This window comes from Natrix helvetica, assembly GCF_964273705.1.
Source record: "Natrix helvetica genome assembly, chromosome: 1".
Taxonomy (NCBI): Eukaryota; Metazoa; Chordata; class Lepidosauria; order Squamata; family Natricidae; genus Natrix; species Natrix helvetica.
The window spans coordinates 246,664,373-246,690,024 of NC_138548.1; the positions used below are offsets into that span (position 1 = coordinate 246,664,373).

Below are 25,652 nucleotides of genomic sequence, written 5' to 3' on the forward strand. Positions count from 1 at the left end.
GCAAGAACCGTTTTGCTTCAGAGCCAAGTACAATGACAAGAATTCATTAATTTATGGAAATAAGAGAAAAAAAATAACTATGTTTAAAACAGTAAAGTATATTGCTCACCATTGCACTTGCAATCATCTATTTTGTGTAGCTTTATTATTGTCTTTATTATTTAACAATAAAGATTCTAATCTATCGTAGTCTTTTGAGATTAAACTAAGCCATGAAGCTAAGCCATCTGATCTGAGATTTATTACTGAGCCAGCAAAATTAATTTAATTTAAATTTTAACTTGGTTAAAACTAAGTTTGGCACACTTTTGAAGTGGTTTTGAGGTTGAATGCAAGGCTTTGAGGGCACATATGCTTCTTGGCTATCAGTTATGCACCTCTATCTTAAATTTTAGGATTACTTATTCTCATTTTATCTTTTTTTTTCTTTGCTTTTGCCCTTCATAGTAATTCTTAAAATAATTCTCAGTTACATCATCCAGCAGTACCATATTTCATTAAATGCTTCTACTGAAATTATGGGATTATCCAATACCAAATATCTCTGCATTGTATTCAAGCAGCATTTGAATAAAGGTGCTTTCAAAGACTCCCATAAACTAGGTTCCAGTATAGATATAATGTAGGAACAAATTTGAAATGCACATTTTATGTATTAAAGAAAAGCAAATCATGGTCTCGAGTGAAAAAACCCCGTCAATGAAAATAAACATCAAATTGGGGGATATTTGGTCTATTGACATCATTATGTCAATTTTGTATGCATGAATAAGATTTTGTATGCATGAATAAATAAGTCTACCTACATACCTCCCAGGATTAAAGCTGTTTAGCCTACTCTTAGTTAGGCTCTCATTCATAGTTGTACAATTGTGCATGAACCTAAACTTTCTCCTCACTCATACAATGTTTTCCTTATTTCATTCCCACCCCAGGAATGAAGAAGCCTACAGGTATCCTTAAGTCTTTCTCCCATTATGCCAAATAACAAGTGCAAGGTGTTGAAAAAATCTGTTATGCTTTACAGTACAACCTGTTATCTTGGAGATGAGGTTAAATTATCTATTTCAAATATGATCTGATGCATCTTTTGAGTTTTAGAAACCATAATGTTCCCTTCTGGCCACTGGCTAGCCTCTGTTGCAATAATTTTCTTCCAATATTTGCCATCTCCTTGGCAACTTTTTAAAAAGTTTTTTTAAGTTCCTTTTTCTCCAAAGGCACAGGACAATGAATAATACCTAATTAATAAATATATCTAATTTATTTCTATAACATTTTTCTATTTTCAACTACAAGCAAGATTCAATTCAGAAAAATATTGGAAAAAAATATTGGCTGCTGCAGAGGTTAGCTAGTGACTAGAAGGGAATGGAAACATCCATGGTTCCCCAAACTCCCCACATTTAGTCTTGGAAATTCAGGAAATTTAGTTACTCTTGTGCCAGTTAATCTCTCTCAGCCTAACCAATACAAATAGTCCTGAATTTACGACCACAATTGAGCCCAAAATTTATGTTGCTAAATGAAGAAATGTGTTAAGTAGGTTTTGCCCCATTTTATGACCTTTCTTGCCACAGTTATCAAGTGAATCACTGCAGTTGATTAGTAAGTAATCTGGTTGTTAAATGAATCCGTTTCCCCATTGACTTTGTTTGTGAGGTGGCTGCAAAAAATGGATGTACATGACCTTGGTACACAGCAACAGTCATAAATATGAACCAGTTGCCAAGCATCTGAATTTTGATCATATGAGCACAGGGATGTGGCCAAGGCCAAAACTATGAAAAACGGTCGTAAATCACATTCCTCAATGCTGTGTTAATGTAGAGATAAATGTTTCGTAGAGGCATGCGCAGCACACTGCCATGACTTAGTAACTGTTTACCTCAGATGCCTATGAGCTCACCTAATTAACAGCACCAGGCACCGCCAGGAACTATCAAGATATACGAGACTCTACCCTGGCTGGGATGTTCTTAAAAGATTGACAAGAAGAATACGCCAATAACAATGCTGTTGCTATATACTCTTTGCTTTGCTTGTTAAAACTGTATAAAAGTAATAAACTCTGCGAAGGGAGACAGACATTTTGGATGAACCCTGCTATGACTGTTTCTGAATCCATCATGGTAACCTTGAGCAGTCACTAACCGAACTCTTGTAAATCAAGGACTACCTATATTCAGGTGGCTGCTGAGATTATAAAATGAAGATCCTATGAATTCTACCATGAGCTCTTGGAGGGAAGGCAGGATATAAAATAAATTCAGTTAAGTAACAAATCATGAGAAGTGGATCCTGTCTTCAAGGCTAAGGACAAAAAACCACCCCCCAAAATCATTTGACAGAAGAAAGGAGTACAACAGATTAGTTTGATATTTGAACAGTTAGCGGCATCATTCCTACAATCACAATCCAGCTGAAAGTAACCAAGTCTTCCATTTGTAATTTATTGCTAATTTTGTTTTTCTTTCCACAAAAAGGCCTTTAAATAGAAAAAGACGTAAGATTTGCACAATGCCTTTTCTCTGATGGTGCTAGGATCCTCTGCCTGGCTCAGGCCAAAGTAGGCTTGGCCATGCCAAGAGAGAGATGCTATTGTTCTTGTGGCTTGTAGTAAAAGGACAGAAAATTCCTTCCAGTTACACTTCAGGTTAGCTAATAAAAGGGTGGGGTGGTTTTTGTTGTTGTTGACATCTTTGAAATAAAGATCCTCACAAACAAACAAAAAAGACCCCCCCAAAAAGCTTCAGTAATAAAAGGTGGTGAAGAAACATGTTGTTCTTCTTGTTAGGGTCATTTATGTATGGAGAAATAGAAAGCTAAGAGCTTTTAGCTTTTGCTACATTCCCAATTAAGAACACTTTCAAGCCAGATATTTGTTTGCAGTTTAGGTAGGTTGCTTGACACAAATGAGGCCAAATCTCTCGGGCTCATTCTGCTGATCCATATAATAACTCTCCATCTTTTTTAAGAAGGAAGCAAAGGCACAGCAATGTAGTAGGCTGACCTGGGCCCACAGCTTGGATTTGATTTCTAAAAGAAAAGGGACTTCCGAGGTACTGAGTACATTTGATTTACTCCGGAGAATGAAGCTCTCTAGCCCCACAAACAATACTCTCTACAATACTCGCAATGACACTTTTTTGTGTGTGGGTTGGAAAAAAGAAATACAAAAAAGCCAGACGCTCACGCCGCCGACAAACGCGACCCACCCATCTTATTTGTTTCTTCTGTGCCATCTGTTATTTGTCTTTTCAACTGCAAAAAGAAAAAAAATCCCTTTCCAATGTAGCCATTAGAAAAAGCACCGGGACTGTTTTCCAGTCGGGCGGTTCTTTTACCGCGGCCGGAGTCATAGCGAAGATTTTGCCCAGGGAATAACAATGGCGAAGAATCGGCACCAGTAAGCGGTCCCAGCGGTCTCTGGAACGGCACCGCTCGCTCTTTCTCAGACACGCGTCCTGTGCGCGTCAAAGCAGCTTTCCAACGAGTGGGTAAACGTCCCCCCGAGAAAAACCACTCCCCGCCTGGGCACCGTTAGGGACTCCGCCCTTGCTCTCCAGATCCTGCCGGAATGCAAGCTACAAATCCGCCTAGTCGCTTAAAATGCGCCTAGAATTCCTCCGATGAAAGAACGGGAGCGAGGGGACGGGGGACAAGGAGGGAGGTCTACCATCCTCCCTTCCCGCCTCCTTCCCGCTCCCCTCCTGCTTTCCACGTCTTTTGGCATGGATTTTCTTGCAGCAGTTCCGTGCTAGAGGTCTCCACCGAGCTGTGTACAAGTCGGAACTGCCTGCATTAGGAAGCTGGGCTCTTTCTTTTGTGCATCACCCAGTGAACTCGCTGCAAGAACCCTGCAGCAGCCAGGTTAACGGATTTCCATCCGTTAACAAAGAAGGCCAACACCTGCCCTCTCTTTTCAAGAAAGCGCGGAGGGCGAGAAAGGAGGAACGAGATCCGTGCGCCGCCTCCCTGCTCTCTCTCCCTTTCTCCTTGGCGGAAAAAGCAGACGAAAAGAGACGGAAGGTGATCCAGACATAGGAGAAAAAAATGTGGGGCTTGAGGGCACCGCTGCAGCAGCACTGATTACAACGGAAACATCTGCAAAGCCATTGTTTGGGCCTCGGGATCTGCCCCTGTGGGTCATCTTCACCGATTCCCGCCTTGAAGTCTGGCGACCCATCGCTTCCTGCCCTCACCCGCGTCCTCGGTCTCTTGGAGAGCATCCTTTTGGTCTCCTCCTCCCTCCGTTTCCCTCCCACCCCTTGATTCTCCCTCTGACTCTGCAGTAGTCCACAGTATTCTCTGTGGGAGGTCAGCCTTTCTTTGCTAGCAGCTCAATTTTGGATGCGGAGTGGAGTTCATGTTAAGCGCCGACAGGATGGATGAGTTTCAGAGCGAGGAGGAGGAACCGTGGTATGACCAGCAAGACTTGGAACAAGGTAAGGAAATGTAAACAAAAAACAAAAAAAACCCCATGAGCAACCCCCCCCCCCCTAGGTGCGCTTCACACAGGGGATGGCCTGAGTCATGACCCAGCAGATCTGGATAAGAGGAGAAGGAAGCTAGATTTTTTTTAAAGCATCTCTCTTTTTCTGGAAGTCCTCTTTTGCAGCATCTGGGGAACTTAAAGTCACCAAATTGCATGTATGGCCATTCACAGTGCCCCCTGGGGACAACTTCAAATTAAAATGCCTCTATAGACCCAGAGGAAGCTTTGCTTTGCACTTGTTACTCTGTTGGGCTAAAACTGATGCAGATGTTTAAGGCTCATAGAGTTTGTCCCCTGCAGAAACTCTTAAAACACTTGGCTGATTTATGACCAATTAGTTTACTCATCCTGCTAAACTTTCTTAGTTGCGGTGGAGTCAATTGTAGTCTGTTTTAATTAGAGACATCTAACCAGGAAGAATCAGATTTTTAATTGCAAATAATCCAAGAGTAAATGAGCCAACATGTTAAAAAAGATAATTTGTAAAATGCAGCAAAATATTACACTGCTTGCTTCCAGCAGTATTTTTAATGAGTCACAGCAAATTCTGCATATCAGTTTGCTGAGACATAAAAGTTTTCTCAACTTGGGCAAAGTCACACAGAATTTGAAAATTAATAAGTATTTAGACTGTAACATTTTACAGCATTACAAAATTCTGGCTTGGATTTTATCTAATTCTTATTAGATAACATTATTATTATGGTTGGACTAGCACTCAGCTAGATTTTTAAACTCTATTTGGCATTTTTATCGACCTGTCTGGTCCTTCTTAAGGCAGATGATGTTGGATGGTAATAAAGCTATCATTTCAGGATTATTATTACATTTCCTAGAGGAGTTCTTAGGAAAAAAATGTTTAAAATATTGATAAGAAATCAAATACATTTTTTAATTTAAGTGTTGTATGCTGCCCTTAGTAACTTTCATGTGAGATGAGCATCTATACAAATATAATTAATTAATTAATATATATTCTGGTTTAACCTTATATCAATTGCTGTTCAGTTGTCTTTATTATAGAGAAAGGGTCATAGTTTAGGATTTTTGTGTCACGCTAATTTAAGCATATCCTAAACTTTTTTTTATCAAAACACTGAATCTTAAATATAGTCATATGATGATCTTATTCAAGGATTATCATTTGTTCCACGTTGTTTGCATACATTCAAAATCCTAAAAGGAAAGATTAATTTTCATCCTCCAAGAAACTTGATTAAGGTAAGAACACATGAAAATATACAAGTTGGCCTATTTCTTGAGTCAGCAGTAGTAAAACTGCTCTACAGCAGTGAGACAACCAGGGGGATGTGCTTGATGACTATGAATGGAAACTTTTGAGGTATTGTGCTCCAATAATTCTGCATTATCATTCGAACAAGAAGTAAGATTGTGCAATATGAAGATATGTGCTTCTATGGTACTATTTGGAGAGCTAGCGCATCTTTAAATGTCAAAGTGAATATGTGCTGAAGTGGTTAAGTTGTGAATACGCCAACTGCAGCCTTAGTGCAAGGTCAGACACACAGGTTTGCAGGGGTATCATGGCAGCACATCAGGTTGATAAACTGGAAAAATTAATGACAAACAAATTTCAGAAATGTAGTGTTAATAGTAGGTACTAGAAATATAAATAAGTTCCTTAAAATCAATCTCAGTTCTTGGTGATTCTTGGAAATATTCATAAACATTGAAAAAAACATGGAACTATTTTACAAACAAATTTTTTTCAACAATTTTCATTTTGTGGTCTAATCCACAGGCCTGATATGTTCTGATGCTCTGCTAAGGCTAAGCAAATGTGAGGCAGGACCAATTTTGCTTAACTTTTTAACATCAGCCAAGAAACCAGTGCAGAAAAAAATGTTGGGATTACGTGGTATGATTGCATGATGCACAAAGCTGTCATAAGACTATTGTACTACATGGAGTTGCATTGAGCCTGGCTAAGACTGAAACATTGATACTCATTGTAGTATTGTCATTTTTTGTTGGGAAGTGTGGAGGCTGGTGTGATGCAATATGGTTATTAGTTATGCAATATGAAAGGAATCTAGATGCTTTCTCCATGAAGGAAAAGCAAAATTTGGCAGGGTCTCTGGCTCTTCAGATTAAATGCTTTCACTGCTAAAAGCAAAATACTTTTAAAACAATGGTTGCTTTGTGAACTCATCTGTAAAAATATATTGCTGCTTTTCTAGTTCAGTTAATGATTTGTAGATATAAAGACTTTCCATAAGTAATAGTGCTTTAAATAGAAGCTAAGCTAAAGGGTTACACGCACTAACCACCTCTTATTGTACTGAATTATATCTGATGGCAAAAGTATATGTAATATTTATAACATTTATTTGCATTTTCTTTTATTGTAAAGCTACCGTAGTTTGAATATTCTTATGATTGTCCCAATGAATATGTAATACCACTTTTTATGCTGCTTTTTATTTTTCTGATTTCATTAATTATATTATTTTCCTAAAAACACTTAGTTCCCTCTTGATTTTTCCTTGCAGCAGACGGGACAAATTAAAAATTTGATATGAATAAAATAAATTAATTTATAATCTGATAGTTGATGCAAAAAGCAGTTTCATCTTATAATTTCAGTGTTGTCAGTCATAATAATGAAAATATTTCTGTCTCATATTTTTGACAGGTTATATGGATGGTATCGTATTTTTAAAAAAAACCTTTCCCAAATAGATGTCCTCTAAATGTGTTGTAATGTGATTTGCATTATCTCCAACTAGCAGGGTCAAAAAATTCTATAGGCTCTAAGTTTGGGTGAAATTGGTGTTAAGACTAACGCAATTCCAATACAATTCCACAAAGCCTTTGGTATAGCCTCCAAAATATACTGTTGAATTAGCATCTTTAATGCAAGAGGAAGAGGATATTAAATAAGGAAAAAAATCCCACGAACTGCCTGAATTAACTACAGTCAAATAGGAAAATATCATGAGAGATGAAAACATTTGGAATAAGAATGATTTTCCGGGGCTTCTTCCAGCTCTTCAGTTCTCTGGTTTGGCATATGTGTTTTCCATAGACAATATTACTCATTGATTTTTACGTAATGGATATGTGAATTACTTCTTTGCATAGGATTAGATTCTTTTCAGATTTAAATCCAGTGAATATGGGTAATGGATCAACAAAAATGAGCTTATTTTGTTTCTACCGGTAAAAACCTCTCTTTTCTTTATACTGTACTTCTTTCATTGTTTAAAAAAAAACAACAGCTGGAGGCAATGGTGTAACAGCCGCTTTAAACAGGACCAATAATTATTGACTTTGCTGGGTTTTGACTGAACAGTAATACGTGCATCCAAACACAAAAAACAGCCTGTAGAAAAAAAACAGTTTGTTGAAATGTGTATCTTCATATATGTAATCATTCCTCCCATTCCTATTTGCTGAAGAAAGGGATTCTGGGATTGAAGTATTGCTCCTTGCTCCTTTCAGGAAGTACTATGATTAGAATGCATGAACGGGGGAAGAACTACGGAGGGAAGTGGCGACAGTGAGCTGTGTTTCTGTCAGCTGGAAGATGATGATGTGGCTCCTTTGACATAATCCAGCAGCTTTCCAAGGAGTGTTTGCTAAGAGTTGTCAAGGGAGAAGAGAATTAGGAAATTTGACTATGAAGAATCAAATAACGTTTTCTAAACCTTTGAGTCTTGCCTGTTTCACAATTAACGCTTCTTTAAAATGAGTTGCAGTTGGATGCCAAAAACACTTGGCACTTGCTGGATTTGATAGTTGCGTTCAAGAGCATGACACACACATCTCCTTTTGTAATCTATTTCTATGTATTGTATCCCACTCAGTGCCAGCCACCTTTGAAGGCTTGGTGTGTGCTTTGTTCCCCATTTCTTTCTCACAGCAACCTTATGAAATGGATTAGGCTGACACAAAACTATTATTCCAAATTTACCAGGACAGCATATTTTAATTTCTTAATACATAATCACACAGATTAGTTACCATAATCTAGATCAGATCTGTACAACATACAGCCCCACCAACCTGCTTTGTATAGCCAAGCCGGCATTTCTTCAAAACTCAATAAATCTGTTACCACCACCCCCTCCAAAAAACATGCTGCCAATCACTTCCAGACCTCACTAACACCCCCAGCTCCATCACCATTCTGCCATTAGTCATCCAGCAGCCATATGCGTGCCAGGTATTGTCACCTCTGGCTATGTTTAAATAAAAATATTCATTGTTGCTCTTTTTAAGTTGTCCAGGTCTAGTCTAGATCATCCTGTAAGATCTGTTTCATTTAGCAATGAAAAAGTTAGTTGCATTGTGGCAAAAATATGTGAAGGCTCTGAATTATTTTTCCATCTTTTTCTCCACAATGTTTCTGTATCATTTTCTGAAAATAGAAAATATTTTGAAACAGTTAAAAAATGCCCTCCAATGAAAAACTTATTTTAGAATAATAAATACCATAAAACCAAATTTCATATGTGCTATCCTCACTTTCTCCCAGACACTTTCTGTTCATTTGCAGTAGGAAAAGATTTAATTGACTATCCAGGTCCTCCTGTCCCGTACATGTAGGAGAAGCAGGGCACTGCTCTTCTCTAGCCAAAAGTCAGGTGTATTTCTGTGCAACCAGCTTGGGCAAGTTAAATTCCAAAGAAAGTATTTAGTCACTGATTTGATTGTAGCTTTGTATAGCAAGAGCATTTAGACTTATATACTGCTTCACAGTGCTTTAGATCCCCCTCTAAGCGGTTTACAGAGTCAGCATATTGCGCTCAACAATCTGGTGCTTGGGCATATACAAGATCCAGAGTATTTTTTCTAAATAACTTTTTATGTGTGCCCATCCTGTTCCACAAACTTATCATTTTGGTTGTCTCTCAATTTGATACTAATGTGATGGAGCAGGTTCAATGATTCCTACCTGAGAAGTATGAATGTTGAATCCTTAATCTTTACTGTACTATTTTCATATTAAGTTATGTGCGGCCAGATTTCCTTCCATGAAACAGCCATTTGATGGGTGCAAAATCTTTCAAATTAAAAGTGATTTAAGCTTGAAATGGACTATTCTTACATCACAGGCACAATTCAGAAGTGGTTCTAAGGTTAGCAAAAGTGTTTCAGTCTTGAAATGGGCCCACATTAAAATTAAATGGTTTGATTAATTGCTATGGGCCTTAAGGCTATTGAAATATTTGCAGGTTTAAAAAACTTTTAAAAAGAGCTTAACACCTAGATTTTTACTGGATTTTAGTGATAAGAGGAATGCTACTTAAAAATACAAAATACCATTTTGAAGTCTTAACTTGCCATTCCTAAATTTTCTACTGCTCAAAAGCGTGGATCACATTGTATGATTGTAAATAAAGGAATGGTGAAATAGCAGCATGAAATATTGTTGACAAAGTCTTAAATCACAAATGTATTGGTGATTCTGGAAAATTAATGTTGGTCTATTGTTTCAAAGACAACTGGGAGTTTATTATGCATTCAAAGCAGATGAAACATTTTTTTTTAATTGAAAAAGCTTATAGAATAAACCAGAAGCAGAAGTCAAAAAGCTATACAAAAAGCTACGGTAGTTACTTCGCTTGAAGAAAATCTTCAGAAAAGCATGTTATTGGAGATAAGGATTTTTTTACTCCTGGATGAATAAAGCCAAAATAAAGATTCTAATCTCTATTTAAGTTAAGGGGATAGGGGTGTTGGAAGAAGTGTCCATCTGGGTTTCGTTCCAAATGGGGAGAAAGACACTGGAAACATGGAGGCTGTTTGAAAAGATGGTTTAATGGTGGACAGGATCACAATTGATTTTTTGGGTCCTGAGCAAAATAAGCACATGGAAGCTGAATATATATTTATACCCTCTCTTGGGCCCCACCTTAGAGCTTCCTGTTCCTATGTAATTGGTTGTCAGACTCCCATGGGGACATGCAGGGGTAACTTTTTAGGTTGTCTTGAGTCCCAGGCTTGGTTGAATCTTGCTGAGTGATGATGTAATGAAGAGGGTTTGGGGCAATTCCTATTATGGCTGGGGGCCAATCCTACCTTTGTTGGATCTTGGGTGAGGGTATTTACTTATGAATAGACCTAGCCATCTCTTTATCTCTTAAGTGCTGACATCTGCTGTGGGCTATTAAGGAGGGTAGGGCTGAGTGACTCTGCTTCCTGCCTAAAAAAACATGTTTCTCCATTTCTCATCCGGGGAAATATAATATTCTGCTTTTTAAATATTTCCTAGAATATTTCATTCTTCTAGGAGAAGGGTGGGTGCTAACGTTCTACAGGGGGAACAAGTATGAAAGATGTGAAGCAGTATTGGGTTATGTATCATCTCAGTTTTATGCTTGGAATCCTGCTCACCACACATATGGTAGTTATCAAAATAAACTTAAAATGCTAATCAACACAAGGAAAATTACTAGTAATAGAGATTTCAAGGAAGGTGCTAAAATAGTATTAGAATCTTTTCTTACAAGAGCTCAGCAATGAGGAAAATACTTTTATGAAGATCCTTTGGCAGCCTTTCTACATTTTAATAATAAGGAATCCGTTCTAAGAAGATGGAAAGCCTGTTAAAGTAAAAAGACCACTGGATTTCAATATTTTAAATTTTCTCTTTGGAGACTTAAGGACAAAATTATGAACACAGTTTAGAGTTCCAAAGGCTTTTATATTATGCATTGAATATGCATTTTTGAACCCAATAGCAGGATCTAGGGGAAATGGTTTCCTAGAACTTGTTACCATTAATGGAAGATTTCACATGGTTGGATGTAACTGATATTGGTTAAACTAAAGAACCTATCATTCGCCCTGGAGGTGAATTAGGGTCTCTTAACCATAAAGGCATTATATAATATCAGAGGCAGTGATCGTTAAATGTATAGTAACTGAATAAATTATAGTAAAAGATATGGAGAAAAGCCATTTTCTACTCATCAGATTTCTAGAGAAGAATAAAAGAAGTGCTTACAGATAACAAACAGAAAAAGAACCATATCTTTGTTTAAGTCATTAAAAGAGATGATATTCAATTTACAAAAGGTAAAGTAGTGCAATAATAAATTTGTAAAATAAATGTACAGTATATTAAATCTGGGAGGGAAGGAAAGTTATAAAATGTGTTATTCAATAGTTTGACTTTATAACCCACTGGGTATCATTTCTTTAAATTTCCTTTTAAAAATCTCTTGTCCTTCCCATTTGATTATTATCCTTAGTTTCTTACATTACTTTTTTAGTTATCTGTCCTTGCTGTCTGTGGAACTCAGTGGTTGGACAGTTTTCCCTATACCTCTTCTGTCTTTTGCTTTTCAGCTTTCTGGGGTTTTTAGTGTGTAATCAAACAGCCCTTTAGTTCCCTTTTGTTTGCTTTCTTTTTGCTTTTCACTCTATTTTTGCTTGTTTATTTATTTATTTATTTATTTCTTAGATTTTTAGACCGCCCCTCTCCCAGAAAGGGACTCGGGGCGGTGTACAGTCAATACAAATAAAATCGGTCATAATAATAAAATACATTTAAGATACATTTGGAGGGGGAGATAGGCTGTACTAAGAAATAAATATATTCTAATCCTAAAAACATCACAATTAAAACCCCAAACCCAATTAAAATAAAATAAATCCCCGGGAGGTAAAACTAAGAAAGTGCCAGGCCAGCTGATTGAAATAGGTGAGTCTTTAACTTTTGCCGGAAGGAACGGAGGTCGGTGGTAGTTCGAATGTCTGGGGGGAGGTCATTCCAGAGGGTTGGGCCCATCACAGAGAAGGATCTACTCCTAGGCGTCGCCCGCTGGCATTGCCTAGCAGACGGCACCAGGAGGAGCCCCTCCCTGTGTGAGCGGATAGGTCGCAGGGACGTGTGTGGTAGGATGCGATCCTGCAGATAACTAGGTCCTATGCCATGGAGCGCTTTAAAGATGGTGATCAATACCTTGAAACGCACCCGAAAGGCCACAGGTAGCCAGTGCAGCTCGCGCAGGAGAGGTGTTACGTGGGAGTAACGTGTACTTCCCATAATAACCCGCGCGGCTGCGTTCTGAACTAGCTGCAGTCTCCGGATGCGTCCCAAGGGAAGCCCCATGTAGAGGGCATTGCAGTAGTCCAGGCGAGACGTCACCAGCGCATGAGTGACCGTGCGCAGGGCACTCCGGTCCAGTAGGGGGCGCAATTGGCGCACCAGGCGGACCTGGTGGAACGCCCCCCTTGCCACGGCTGCCACATGGTCCTCCATTGACAGCCGGGCATCGAGGAGGACGCCCAAGTTGCGCGCCCGCTCCACGGGGGACAGTTGTTCGCCCCCTATGGCCAGCAATGGAGTCAGCTGGCTGAACCGAGGCGCCGGTACCCACAGCCACTAGGTCTTGGAGGGGTTGAGTCCTTTTTAATGATGTCACAGATTTCAATCTAACCATTAATTCTGTTCATTATCTTTACCACATTATCAAATGTGAGTTATATTTTGTAGCTTTGGTTGTTTTATTTGTCTTCTTAAATTTGCTTTGTTTCCTCCCAAAACAAAGTTAATATTTAGCCCTAGGTCTTGTTTTTGACCAAATAGAGATTTTGCATCTTTGCTTGCACAATACAATACAATAGCAGAGTTGGAAGGGACCTTGGAGGTCTTCTAGTCCAACCCCCTGCCTAGGCAGGAAACCCTATACTGTTTCAGACAAATGGCTATCCAACATCTTCTTAAAGACTTCCAGTGTTGGGGCATTCACAACTTCTGGAGGCATTTTCTGTTCCACTGATTAATTGTTCTCACTGTCAGGAAGTTTCTCCTCAGTTCTAAGTTGCTTCTCTCCTTGATTAGTTTCCACGCATTGCTTCTTGTTCTACCCTCAGGTGCTTTGGAGAATAGCTTGACTCTCTCTTCTTTGTGGCAACTCCTGAGATATTGGAACACTGCTATCATGTCTCCCCTAGTCCTTCTTTCTATTAAACTAGACATACCCAGTTCCTGCAACCGTTCTTCATATGTTTTAGTCTCCAGTTCCCTAATCATATTTGTTGCTCTTCTCTGCACTCTTTCTAGAGTCTCCACATCTTTTCTACATTGTGGTGACCAAATCTGAATGCAGTATTCCAAGTGTGGCCTTACCAAGGCATTATAAAGTGGTATTAACACTTCACGTGATCTTGATTCTATCCCTCTGTTGATGCAGCCTAGAACTGTGTTGGCTTTTTTGGCAGCTGCTGCACACTGCTGGCTCATATTTAAATGGTTGTCCACTAGGACTCCAAGATCCCTTTCACAGTTACTACTGTTGAGCAAGGTACCACCTATACTGTACCTGTACGTTTCATTTTTGTTGCCTAAATGTAGAACCTTACTCTTTTCACCATTGAATTTCATTTTATTAGATAGTGCCCAATGTTTAGGTTGGTCAAGATCCTTCTGTATCTTAAGCCTATCTTCTGGAGTGTTGGCTATTCTTGCCAGCTTGGTGTCATCTGCAAATTTGATGAGTTCCCCATTTATTCCCTCATCCAAATCATTGATGAAGATGTTGAAGAGTATTGGGCCCAAAACAGAGCCTTGGGGGTACTCCACTGCATACTTCCCTCCATGTAGATGCAGTTCCATTGAGGACTACACGTTGAGTGCGGTTGGTCAGCCAGTTACGAATCCATCTGGTGGTGATGCTATCCAACCCACATTCTTCTACTTTATCTAGCAGTAGGTTATGGTCTACCTTATCAAATGCCTTACTGAAGTCCAAGTAAACTATATCGACGGCATTCCTCTGGTCCACTAATTTTGTCACATTATCAAAGAATGCAATAAGATTAGTCTGACATGGTCTGTTTTTGACAAACCCATGTTGGCTTTTGGCTATTACTTTGTTTGCTTCTAGATGTTCGCTAATTTGTTGCTTGATTATCTTTTCCAGAATCTTTCCTGGTATTGAGGTCAGGCTGATAGGTCTGTAGTTTCCTGGATGTTTTTTTCCCTTTTTTGAAGATGGGAACCACATCAGCTCTTTTCCAGTTCTCTGGTAGTTCCCCGGTGGTCCACGATCTTGAAAGATATAGTTCAGTGGTTCTGAGATCTCATCTGCCAGTTCCTTCAGAAACCTGGGATGTAATCCATCCGGTCCTAGTGATTTGAACTCGTCTAGGGTAGACAGGTGCTCACTTACCATTTTCTTCCCTATTTCAACTTGTGTTCCTAATCTGTTTTTTGTGGTGCTGTTTTTGATAGGTTGGACTGTTTTATCCCTTTGTGTAGACAGATGCAAAACATGAGTTAAATAGTTCTGCTTTCTCCCTGTTGCTTGTCACCTTCTTGCCACTTTCTCCCATGTTTTAACATGTTGGAAGAAGCTTTTTTTTTGTTATGTTTTACTTTTGTGGCAAGCCTTGCTTCATTGTGAGCTTTAGCTTTCCTCACTTCATCTTTACATGCTCGGGCTATTTGCTGATATTCTGCCTTAGTTATGTCCCCCCCTTTCTACTTTTTATACTTATCTTTTTTGTCTTTCGATTTGTCAGAGAGTTCTTTATGCAGCCATGCTGATTTCTTTTGGGAGCTGTTATTTTTCTTCTTCATTAGTATTGTGCTAGACTGGGCTTTTGTAATCTCATTTTTCAAAATTTCCTAAGCTTCTTGAGTTGTTTTCCCCTTGAGGCTTCTCATCCATGGAATTTTTCCCACGCTCTCTCTAAGTTTATTGAAATTAGCTCTCTTAAAGTCCAAGACTCTAGTTTCACTTTGTTCTACTACTTGTGTTTGGATAATGTTGAATTCCAATATTGCATAGTCACTTGCCCCCAGGGTTCTGACCACTTCTGACCTCCGCTCCTTCCGGCAAAAACTGAAGACTCACCTGTTCCGATTAGCAGGCCTGGCATAATTCAACTGTCCCTCCTGGCAAATGTACTATATCTGGTTATTTTAGGGGTTTTTTAATTTACTGTATTTGTTTTTAGGGGTTTGAATTTATTTTATATCTGCTTTGTACAGTTCTTTTAACGGCATTTTAACCTCCTCCATGTCAACTGTCAACTGTACATATTTAATTTTATTGTATCTTGTTATATTTTGTATGAACTGTATACCGCCCCGAGTCCCTTTCGGGAGAGGGGGCGGTCTAGAAGCATTAAATTAAATTAAATTAAATTAAATTCCTGTGGCTTCACCACTTTCTATCATTTCCTCTCTGTTAGTGAGAATTAAGTCCAATATGGCTGATCCCCTTGTTCCCTTCTCTACTTTTTGGGAAAGTTGTCTGCTAGGTTTGTTAGGAATCTGTTGGATCTTCCACTTGGTGCAGAGTTTGTTTCCACAGTTGATGTCAGGGTAGTTAAAATTCCCCACTACTATTGTGGTGTGCTTCCTACATATCTTAGTTAGCTGACTAGCAAAAAGTTCATCTCCTTCCTCTGCTTGGTTGGTTGGTTGGCTTGTAGTATAGACCTATGGCAATGTCATTTCCCCTCCAACCTTTAATATTGACACAAATGCATTCAAGATAGTTCTCATCATTGTTGTGCTCTATTTCTGTAGAGAGGTAATTATTTCTTATATATAGTGCAACTCCACCTCCTTTTTCATTTGGTCTATTTCTTTTAAATAATTTAAATCCTTCTAGCTGTATGTTCCATTGTCAGTTTCATCCCACCAAGTTTCTGTAACGGCAACAATATCGTATCTGCCCTCTTTTATTTGAATTTCTAATTCGCCCTGTTTAATCCTCATACTCTGTGCATTGGTGTTTAGACATTTGAGTCCATTTTGATTGATCCTGTGTTTACTGTCTACATAACCTGTGTGCCTGACTGCCCCTATTTTCTTGCCACTTGTATGATTCATGCACATGGTATGGCACTCACTATTAAATGCTTGGTTTTGCTTGACAGCGGGAGTGATAATCTTACCCGCACAAACATCTGTGTTATATGCACTGATAACCCTATGAATTTTAGATTGCTGGGGACAGAAATGTTCTGTATCAATTAATTCTCTGTCCCCGCTGTTCAGTTTAAATGTTTATCCAGAAAATCTGTGAATTTAATGCCAAGTAACTCAGTCCCTTTCTTGGATGGGTGCAAACCATCTCTTTTGTACAGTTTTTCATTGGACCAGCTGCAGACATCATGACTAATAAAACCAAAGCCTTCCCTTTTACACCACTCCTTTAGCCACACATCAAACTCTGCTACACACCGGCCCTTCCCTTTTTGTTCCTTATATACTGGTAAAACCTCTGAAAAGATAAGCCTACAACCTATACTACTAAGTTAATACCCCAAGCTCTGGAAATCATTCTTCACAGGAAGTACACCTTTTTGGGACAGATCATTTGTGCCAAGATGTATAATAGCATCAACATCACAGTCCTTACTTGCATTCTTGACTATCTTAAGAATACGCCTCTTGTCTCTGCTGGCAGTAGCACCTGGCAGACACCTGGCCTCTTTTAAAACCTCCATATCCTTTCCTAAATTTACATCCCTTATGATTGAATCACCAACCAGAAGGTGACTTCTCTTTTTGCATATCTTCCTCTTCTTGTGCGACTGATGTGTGATACCTGGTTTCCCATTTTGCCTTTCCAAAGTAAGTTCTTCATTTTGGACCACGATCACCTGCTTATTTGAGTCATCATTATTGGATTTGGATTGGATTTATTGGATTTATATGCCGCCCGTCTTCCAAAGGACTCAGGGCGGCGTACAACATTAAAAAACACATATCACAAAAGTTAAAAGGAAATTAGATAAGTATCCAAAAAACAAACCCAATTATAATATAAAAATAACATTTTAAAAATTAGATAAAATTAACAGGCCAGGCCGACTTGCTGGAAAAGCCAACTTTTTAGGGCGTATCAGAAGGACTGGAGGTCGGGGATTATGCAAAGCTCCGGGGGCAGCTCATTCCAGAGGGAAGGTGCTCCCACAGAGAAGGCTCTCCCCCTGGGGGTCACCAGCCGACACTGTCTGGCCGACTGCACCCTGAAGCCAACCCTGTGGGATCGCATTGGACGGTGGGAGGCTACTGGTGGCAGTAGGTGGTCTCGCAGTATCACAACTACCTTGACCTTTCTCTTTAGTGTCCCCATTAGGGTCAGCAAGGACGCTATATGTGTTATGCTGGGTCACAGCAAAAGCTTTCTGTTTATGGTTCACAGCTCTCACCCTGCCAGATCCCACGGTTGTCCAGACTGCTCTTTTCCTGCTGGATCTTTGCGGTGGGGGGTGGGGGCTGATAGCGTGGCATCTCCATAGAGTGGAATGGCCAAATTGGACACCTAATTTCTCCTTGGAGAGCACAGATTAGAGATTCTAGATAGGTAATCTGTCTATGTAGACTAGCAATTTGTTTACAAAGGGGACAGTATCCAAATTTGAAAACAGTACTGCGAATGCATGCTACATTTGATTTAGTTGTTATACATCCATTGATCTCCATGTGTAAAGCCATCAATTATTGTTGGAGGAAGGCATTTGCTGTAAACATTGATTTTTTTCTAGACAGAATGCTATTAGTCTTTCATTTCAGACAACAAGACCAAATCAAAATGTTGATTTACTTCCGATTTTGGCACTCATTCTTCTCTAATTAGTATATGTTTTTTAAAAATACTAATGGTGTTGTGTCACCAAAATGTACAAATTGTCATAAATACATTTTAACTTCCTGTTTTTCCCCCTATGTGAGAGGAGCATAGACCTTGATTGGTTTGCTTCAGACGTGAATGGAGATAGTTTCATTCTTTGTGGGGTGGTAAATGATGACCTTTAATTAAACATTGGAGAATAGTCATATAGAAAAAATCATTATTAAAACTGTATTTAGTATGCAGCTAAACTATTAGACAATGGTTAAAATAGATGGAATAAACAAGCTTTATTAACCACAATTAATTTATTTATGTTTTATTTAAGCTGCCCTAGAACTGAACCAAGTAGGACAAATGTGTCCGGTCACCCAGAGCTGTTTCAGTAACCATGACAACTTGGTTCCTGGACTGTTGCCATTTTATTCCATTCTGAATTTATGAATTCTCAGTTTATGTTTTCTTATTGTGTTGCTGTCTGCCTTCCTTATTCTTCTGACGTAATAGTGTATGTCTCTTTTGTGAAAAGGCAAGCTGATAAAGCTCCTTGACCAGATTTTATAAGCTCTAGCAAGAATAAATATTTATTCTGAAAGTACTTACATGATGTAGCAGTCCCCGTGTTTTACAGAAGTGCAATGATTTCCCGAGGTCAATTAGGCAGTAAATGATGAAGATGTCCAAGTGTGGTTTTTGAATTGCATCTTATCTCCCAATAGTTCCAAACAAAATTCCACATCAGTTCTCATTTATTGTTTCTATGGTTAGAAGTTCTGATGTTGAATTCTCATTCCCTCCCTCCCTCCCTCTCTCTCTATCTCTCCCTCCCTCCCGCCCTCCCTCTCCACTCATTTCTGTTCCATTTTTCCATCTTCCTTTCTTTAAATCAAGAAGTCTTCAATTTTCTGTTTTATCTGGCTCAAGGAACAATGGTCACCTGAAGTAAAGAATAAGCAGAACCTTATGCCAGAATTGACACAAGATCCTGGCTTATTCAGACGCGGTAATCCTGGTTTTCAATCTAGATGCAGTTGTATTTGTCAGTGCCTTTATGGTTAACTCCAAATGGAAGAAAATGGGGAAGGCTGTATACAAAGCTTGTTCTATTTTGGCTATTCCATATAATAATGAACACTGAAATTACACTAAAGGATACAACCTACAAATTAGAGCATAAAGAATTGCATTTTAGAAAACCTGGGGAAGACTATTTTTGTCTCCATATCTTTATGTTGAACATATCCAATGAATGGGATGTAATAGCAGAAAGATTAAGGATAAGTCTACTTTTTCAATTATTGAATCGTAATATTTTTTTGTTTTCCACACTATATAACACACTAACTTATATAGTTATTTGTAAGCATAGTCTGTGAACTCACATTTTATAAAACATGGTTAATGGCTTGGAAAGGTTCACAGAACATAGTCCTAACAATTTCTTTAACAAACAGTAACTAAAGCAAATCTAGTTTAGTGTATTGTTTGAACCCAGCCAACAATATGCATGCAAAATCTCTGGATATTAAAAAAAAACTAATATATTAAAAAGCAGGCCTTCAATGATTCAGGATGTGTGTACATGCAATTTGTAACCATCTAATAAGATCTAGTCGTATTTATTTTGAGATCCATTCTTGAGCGATTGCCATCATCAGAAATTCTTTTTTGGGGAGGGAGGGTTGTTTTGTTTTCTGTTGCCCCTTTTCCTTGTATTTTACCCAAGGTTTAGTCAGCACCAGCCCAATTAGATTTCAGGAGAATCACTAAGACTTGCTGGTTCTGGAACAATTTCAGCGATAGATGGTATTTTCCTTATAGTGGATGATTGTTGCTGATGTCATTGTTGGTTTTTTGCTTGGTGCATTAAAGGACAGGAAGATTTATTCTTATTGCTTTATGAATTTCTTTATGTTTACTTTATTATTTCCATTTTTATGTTTGCATTATTTGTAAACCATATACAGTCTTTTTGAAATTGTTGATCCAGTAGTAAATTAATAAACATTTAAATAGACTTTTAAAATGGAAACTTTTCTTTGTCTTTCATTGAAGTTGGTTATAGAAAAAAAAATCTGAAATTATATTTCATCACAATTTCTCTATTTTTACCTCCTCTAACTCCTACAGTAGCATTGCTGGATTGTTTTAAAATCCTGATGCTAAAATCCTGGGTTTCCTAATCCACTTAATGTAACCCCAATCCCAGCAGATTAAATTAGATGATGAATAGAGAAGGTTACAAGTGACGTAATCCTCAGAAATACAGGAAAAACTCAAAAGCTTTTCCTTACTGAATCACCATGAATACTTCTGTGCTGAAACCTAGCAGTTACCAATCAAATTCCCACCCTACAACAATAATCTTATTTTAATCATTTGATTTTCTGTAAAGAACGAAATAAAACCTATCTACACCCATGCATGAAAAGAATGTCAAGCCATTTTTCTCCTTGAAAAATCTGAAACCAAAAAGCCGGAAGGCATCGTGAGAAGAAGGATCTGCCAAGGGGAAATGGATCACAGGCTCCACAGTGCTGCATTTTCTTGTGGTCTCAGTGCAATTTAATTCTGACACTGTGAGATTGCAGAAGCCCAGAGTTGCTTTCAAACTAGTATAATGGCTTCATGTGGAAAAGCTCTTAGTTTGATATTTCTGTTACCCGGTCATTCTCCATAGTGGTGGAGGCAGCATCCAGGCTGGGTTGACCTTCATCCACTCATTGCAAGGACTGAGTCTGATAAAGTTGTTAAACCATGCCCTTTTCGCTAGGCAGACCCAGCTTTCGACTCAGTCCCTCAATGAGGATGGCTGCATCATCGTCTCTCTCCAGTCTTCAGAACATTTATGGTTATTTAAAATTGAGATTGTGAGTAATTTTCTGCAAACTTCAACTGGTTTGGACTTCTAATTACCAGTGACCCTCATCTGAAGTCCCTTGCAGGGGCAGTGTGTTTGGTGGGTCTAAGCCTCTAAGCCCTTTCAGGTCATTAAGGCTGACGTGTATTGGAACTTGTCTTGCCTTTGCCTGTGAGCCAATTGTCTTGCCACTTTGGCTCTAACTATCGCTGCGCTCCTTTCTTGTACTGTCGGCATCGGCTAAGTAATTCTGTCAGCCCACCCCACCCCCCGCCGGGAACACGCTCCGCCGCTCCTGAAAGACAGTCGAGCGGTGAAACACAGCAGCTCAAGATGGCTAAATTTCAACCTGAATCTTTTTTGGCTGCTGCGGAGCGACCCGGACAGCTCAAAACAGCGGGAGCCGCTACTTAGCGATTGGAGCGCAGATAAGGGGGCTACTACGAGCGGCATTGAGAAGAAGCCGTTTTCTTGCAGCACGGGCTCCTGGGCTGTTGGAAAAAGGTGCGAATCGCCATTTTGAAACTCTCCTGTTAATTGGGCAAAATGGCGGCCGCCATTGCATCGGAGACACCCGCTGCCATACCGGAGCTGTCTGGGGAGGCACAAACCACCCAGCCATGTGAAGGCGTCCTGGTGCCTCAATCACCCACCCACCCCCCAGCCTTCCACATCTGATTTCAGGGAATCTGGCAAGGCTAATAAGAAATCTTTTAAATCCTCAGTTAAGACAAAAAATCTAAAAAGTCCTCTAAAGCCAGTTTGCGCTATGAAAAACAAAAAGACAAAGCGCTAGAACGCATTTACAAAAGGTGGCCAATAAAAAGGCTTCTTCCATCCAGGCCTCTGACAAGCCACAGCAGGCTCAGGGCCACTTATCATTGCTGCTTTCTCCTGGGGATAGACAGAATAGGGAGGCTTCCCTTAATTCCCTGTTCCCTATTGATGTCTCAAACATCTGTGGGCCAGCTCAGGAATCTCAGCCCCCCCCTGCCAGTCAGAGATGACATGCTTCCACCTGGTGTCCAGAGATTGGATGCAATTCCATCCACCTCAACTGCCACACACCTGGGCCAGGCAAATCCCCTGTGTATGCCTAATTTTCAAGACATCATTGCCAGTGCTATATCACAGGGTATTGCAGCAGGATTGCAGCAACGAGATGCCCAGTCTGAAAGACAAGCGGTTATCACAGCGCCTCCAGCACCCATTCCAATTGCAAGCCCTGCAGTTTCTGATCAAGAGGACCAAGACCAATCCTCTGAATCGGAGGAAGGCGAACTCAAAGAGGTTCAGCTGTCTGAGGATGAGGGCAGGGAGACTGAGCAAAAGGCCTTTTGTGGTCTCTTCCCTCCAGTCCTTTTTCAGTCCTTGTTGTATAAAGCCAAAATAGCCTCAAAAATTGGGTCTCAACCGGCAGCTACCGCCCTTTGACCAGTGGCTGTTTGTGCAGAAACCCTGTACTCAGAACAGGCTCCTCTATCCGAAATTGTGCCAATGCCAAAAAATTTTGTGGACCTAATTCAGCGCCAGTGGACGGCTCCCACATCTGGGCCACATCCCTCTGCCTCAGATAAGAAGTTTTTCAATGTTGATAATGAGTTGGCACAGTTTCTATCTATTCCCACTATAGATGCTCCCGTGATTGCTCTCTATATGCCAGCTCATATGCCGGGAGCTCCAGAGGATGTCCTGAAACCTGAGGAAAGGAAGGCGGACCTCACTTTGCAATGGGGACACCAGGCTGCAGCTTGGGCGGTCCATGCCTCCACTATGGCTTCATTCTTCACCCAACCCTGTCTTCTCTGGCTTCAAGACCTGCAACAGCGCATCCCCATCGCTGATATACGGGCACACCAGGATATTGTGAAACTGGTGGCAGCAGTCCAATTCGCTTCGGATGCTACGCTGACATCAAGCCAGATTCGCTGCCAGAGCCATGGCTTCCTCGGTGGCATCCCACAGACTCCTGGGGCTCTGGCAGTGGCAAGCTGATGTGCACCACAAGTGATGTTTGGCTTTTGCTCCATTCAAGGGCAGTTCTCTATTTGGGAATGCCTTGGATCCATTTCTGGTGGAGAACAAGGAGAAGAGAAAGGTCCTCCCTATAGCACCCAAGAAAGGCTTCAATCGTCCGGCTACCTATCCCAGATGTCCTTCCTTTCAAGGGCAGGATTTTGGTTCATCCTTTCGGAACCAGGACTATGGTTTGTCCTTTTGGGGGGCGGACTATGGGAACCAGGGATATAGGCAACAGGGAGGTTACAACTCCAGGCAGAGAGGCCAACCTGATTGTTACCAGCGGGGAAAATCCTTCAAGCTCCCATTTCGGGGCGAGGGGAATGTTTTTACCACCGGAACTAGCTCTCTGGCAGCCAGTTATCCCATTGGGGGTAGGTTAGCCCTCTTCGCTGATTTATGGGACAACACCACCTCCGATGCTTGGGTTAAATCAGTTCTTCCATCAGTGGCGGGCAAACATGTTCTTGTCTAACGGACAATGTGTCAGCCAAGGTGCACATAAACTGACAGGGAGAAACCAGGTCACGTTCCCTCATGGATGAGGCCATAAAACTAGAACTTTGGGCCGAGAGGAACTTGCTCTCTCTCACTATGGAGCACATCTCGGGGGTGGCGAACGTCCAGGCGGATTGGCTCAGCCGCGAGGTTCTGGACAATGCTGAATGGCACCTGCACCCATCGATCTTCCAGGACATTGTGGACAGATTCAGCATGCCGGTGATCGATCTCTTCGCCACCCCCAACAATACACAGCTCCTGCAGTTCTACTCTCGGTTCCCAACACAGCGGTCGGAGGGGGTGGATGCTCTGCGATGCAGTTGATCACCCGGCCTTCTATATGCCTTTCCTCCATTACCACTTCTGTCACGAGTCATCCAGAAGATCATTGGGGAGAGGGCCGAGGTCGTGTTGGTTGCACCCCACTGGCCACACAGAACTTGGTTCGCCGACCTGTGGACACTTTCGGTGGACAGACCCTGGAGGATCCCTCGGGACAGGATCTCCCTCAGCCAGGGGTCACTGGAACATCCGGATCCTCAGTGGTTCCAGTTGACCGCCTGGCGTTTGAGCGGAGCGTTTTAAGGGAGGGCAACTTCTCCAGGGTTATAAAGACAATTCAGGCCGCTAGGCGACCGCCCACCAAAACGAATCTATGACATCATCTGGAGATCATTCTGCTCCTGGTGTTCCAGTAAGACATTAGACCCTACCAAGGCCACAATTCCTCACGTTCTTGAGTTTCTACAGGATGGCTTGGATAAAGGGTTACCTCCCAACACCATCCGGAGGCAGGTGGTGACTATCTCCTCAGTATTGACATGTGGGGGTTCCTCTTCGTTATCCCAGCAGCCTACGTTGCGCCGTTTCCTCAAGGGGGCTTCCAATCTTAGGCCCCCAGTGGTTCACAGATATCCCTCCTGGGATTTGCCCAAGGTTCTCGAAGCTTTGACAAGGGCTTCCTTTGAGCCTCTGCGGGAAGTTTCCCTTAGGTTCCTGACTTTAAAAGTCTCTTTCCTGGTGGCCATTACCTCCGCACGGAGGATTTCATAACTGCAGGCACTCTCAGCTAGGGAGGACTTGTGCATCTTTCATCAAGATTGTGTGGTGTTACAGTTGGACCCTTCTTTCGTTCCCAAGATGTGCTCCTGTTTCCACCCAGCTCAGGAGTTCAGTTTGCCCAACTTCTGCCCCCGTCCAAATCACCCCTTAGAACAGAAGTGGTACACCTTGGACGTAAGGAGGGCCCTCAAGGTTTATTTGAAGCGATCCTCTGCTTTTTGAAGATCTGAGACTCTCTTTGTGTCCTTCCAGCCGGCATCCTTGGGCAAGAGAGTTACCTCTTCTACAATAGGTAGATGATTGAGGGCCTGTATTTCCTTGACATACCAATCTCAATCTGCACAGGTGCCAGGAAGGATAACCGCACACTCTACAAGGAGTGCGGCCACCTCGGCGGCCTGGGCTGCACAGGCCTCCTTGCAGGAGATATGTAGGGCGGCCACTTGGGCCACTCCGTTGGCTTTTATAAAGAACTATAAATTGGACTCCTTTGCATCTGCAGATGCAGCCTTCGGCCGCAGGGTGCTACAGTCTGTTGTTAGGGCTGAGACATCATCGAACCAGTCTTAAACCCTCCCTGGGACAGGGACAGCTTTGGTATGTCCCAGCCTGGATGCTGCCTCCACCACTATGGAGAAAGGGTGTTGGTTCTTACCTGAGACGCCTCTTCTCATAGGGTGGAGGCAGCATCCAGCCCCTCCCCGAAAGGAACTGGTTCGCTGGTATCTTTTCTATTTCTTTGATGTTGGTGCTTTGGTCTTGATTTGTATGACTGACTTCTCTGTCAGACACCACTGCAGTATTGTTCAGGTTCGGATGACCGGATTATTTTTTCACATTGCGCTTGAGACGGATGACGCATTGGATCTGGAATTCCTTTGTCGAAAGCTGGGTCTGCCTAGCGACAAGGGCGTGGTTTAACAACTTTACCATACTTAGTCTTTGCAATGAGTGGATGAAGGTCAACCCAGCCTGGATGCTGCCTCCACCCTATGAGAAGAGGCATCTCAGGTAAGAACCAACGCCCTATTGAATTATTGCACTGTGTTGTATGTAGAATTATAGGTACTGGTAGTTCAAAAACTTCAGTTAATCCAAAGGAGAAGGTATTTCAAGGAGTCTATCCTATAATGCACGGGTG

The 25,652-nt window shown here is 40.9% G+C and overlaps 1 protein-coding gene across 1 annotated transcript in view; it reads left to right on the forward strand.

Annotated features, from left to right (window-relative positions):
* The first annotated feature begins 3,178 nt into the window (after positions 1–3,178).
* Positions 3,179–25,652, forward strand: part of CDR2L (cerebellar degeneration related protein 2 like) — a 41,724-nt gene continuing 19,250 nt past the window's right edge. The window contains exon 1 of the mRNA XM_081935319.1: positions 3,179–4,448. Within this exon, the coding sequence (XP_081791445.1) occupies positions 4,370–4,448 (79 nt within the window). The 5' untranslated portion in view covers positions 3,179–4,369. The remainder of the gene's footprint in view (positions 4,449–25,652) is intronic.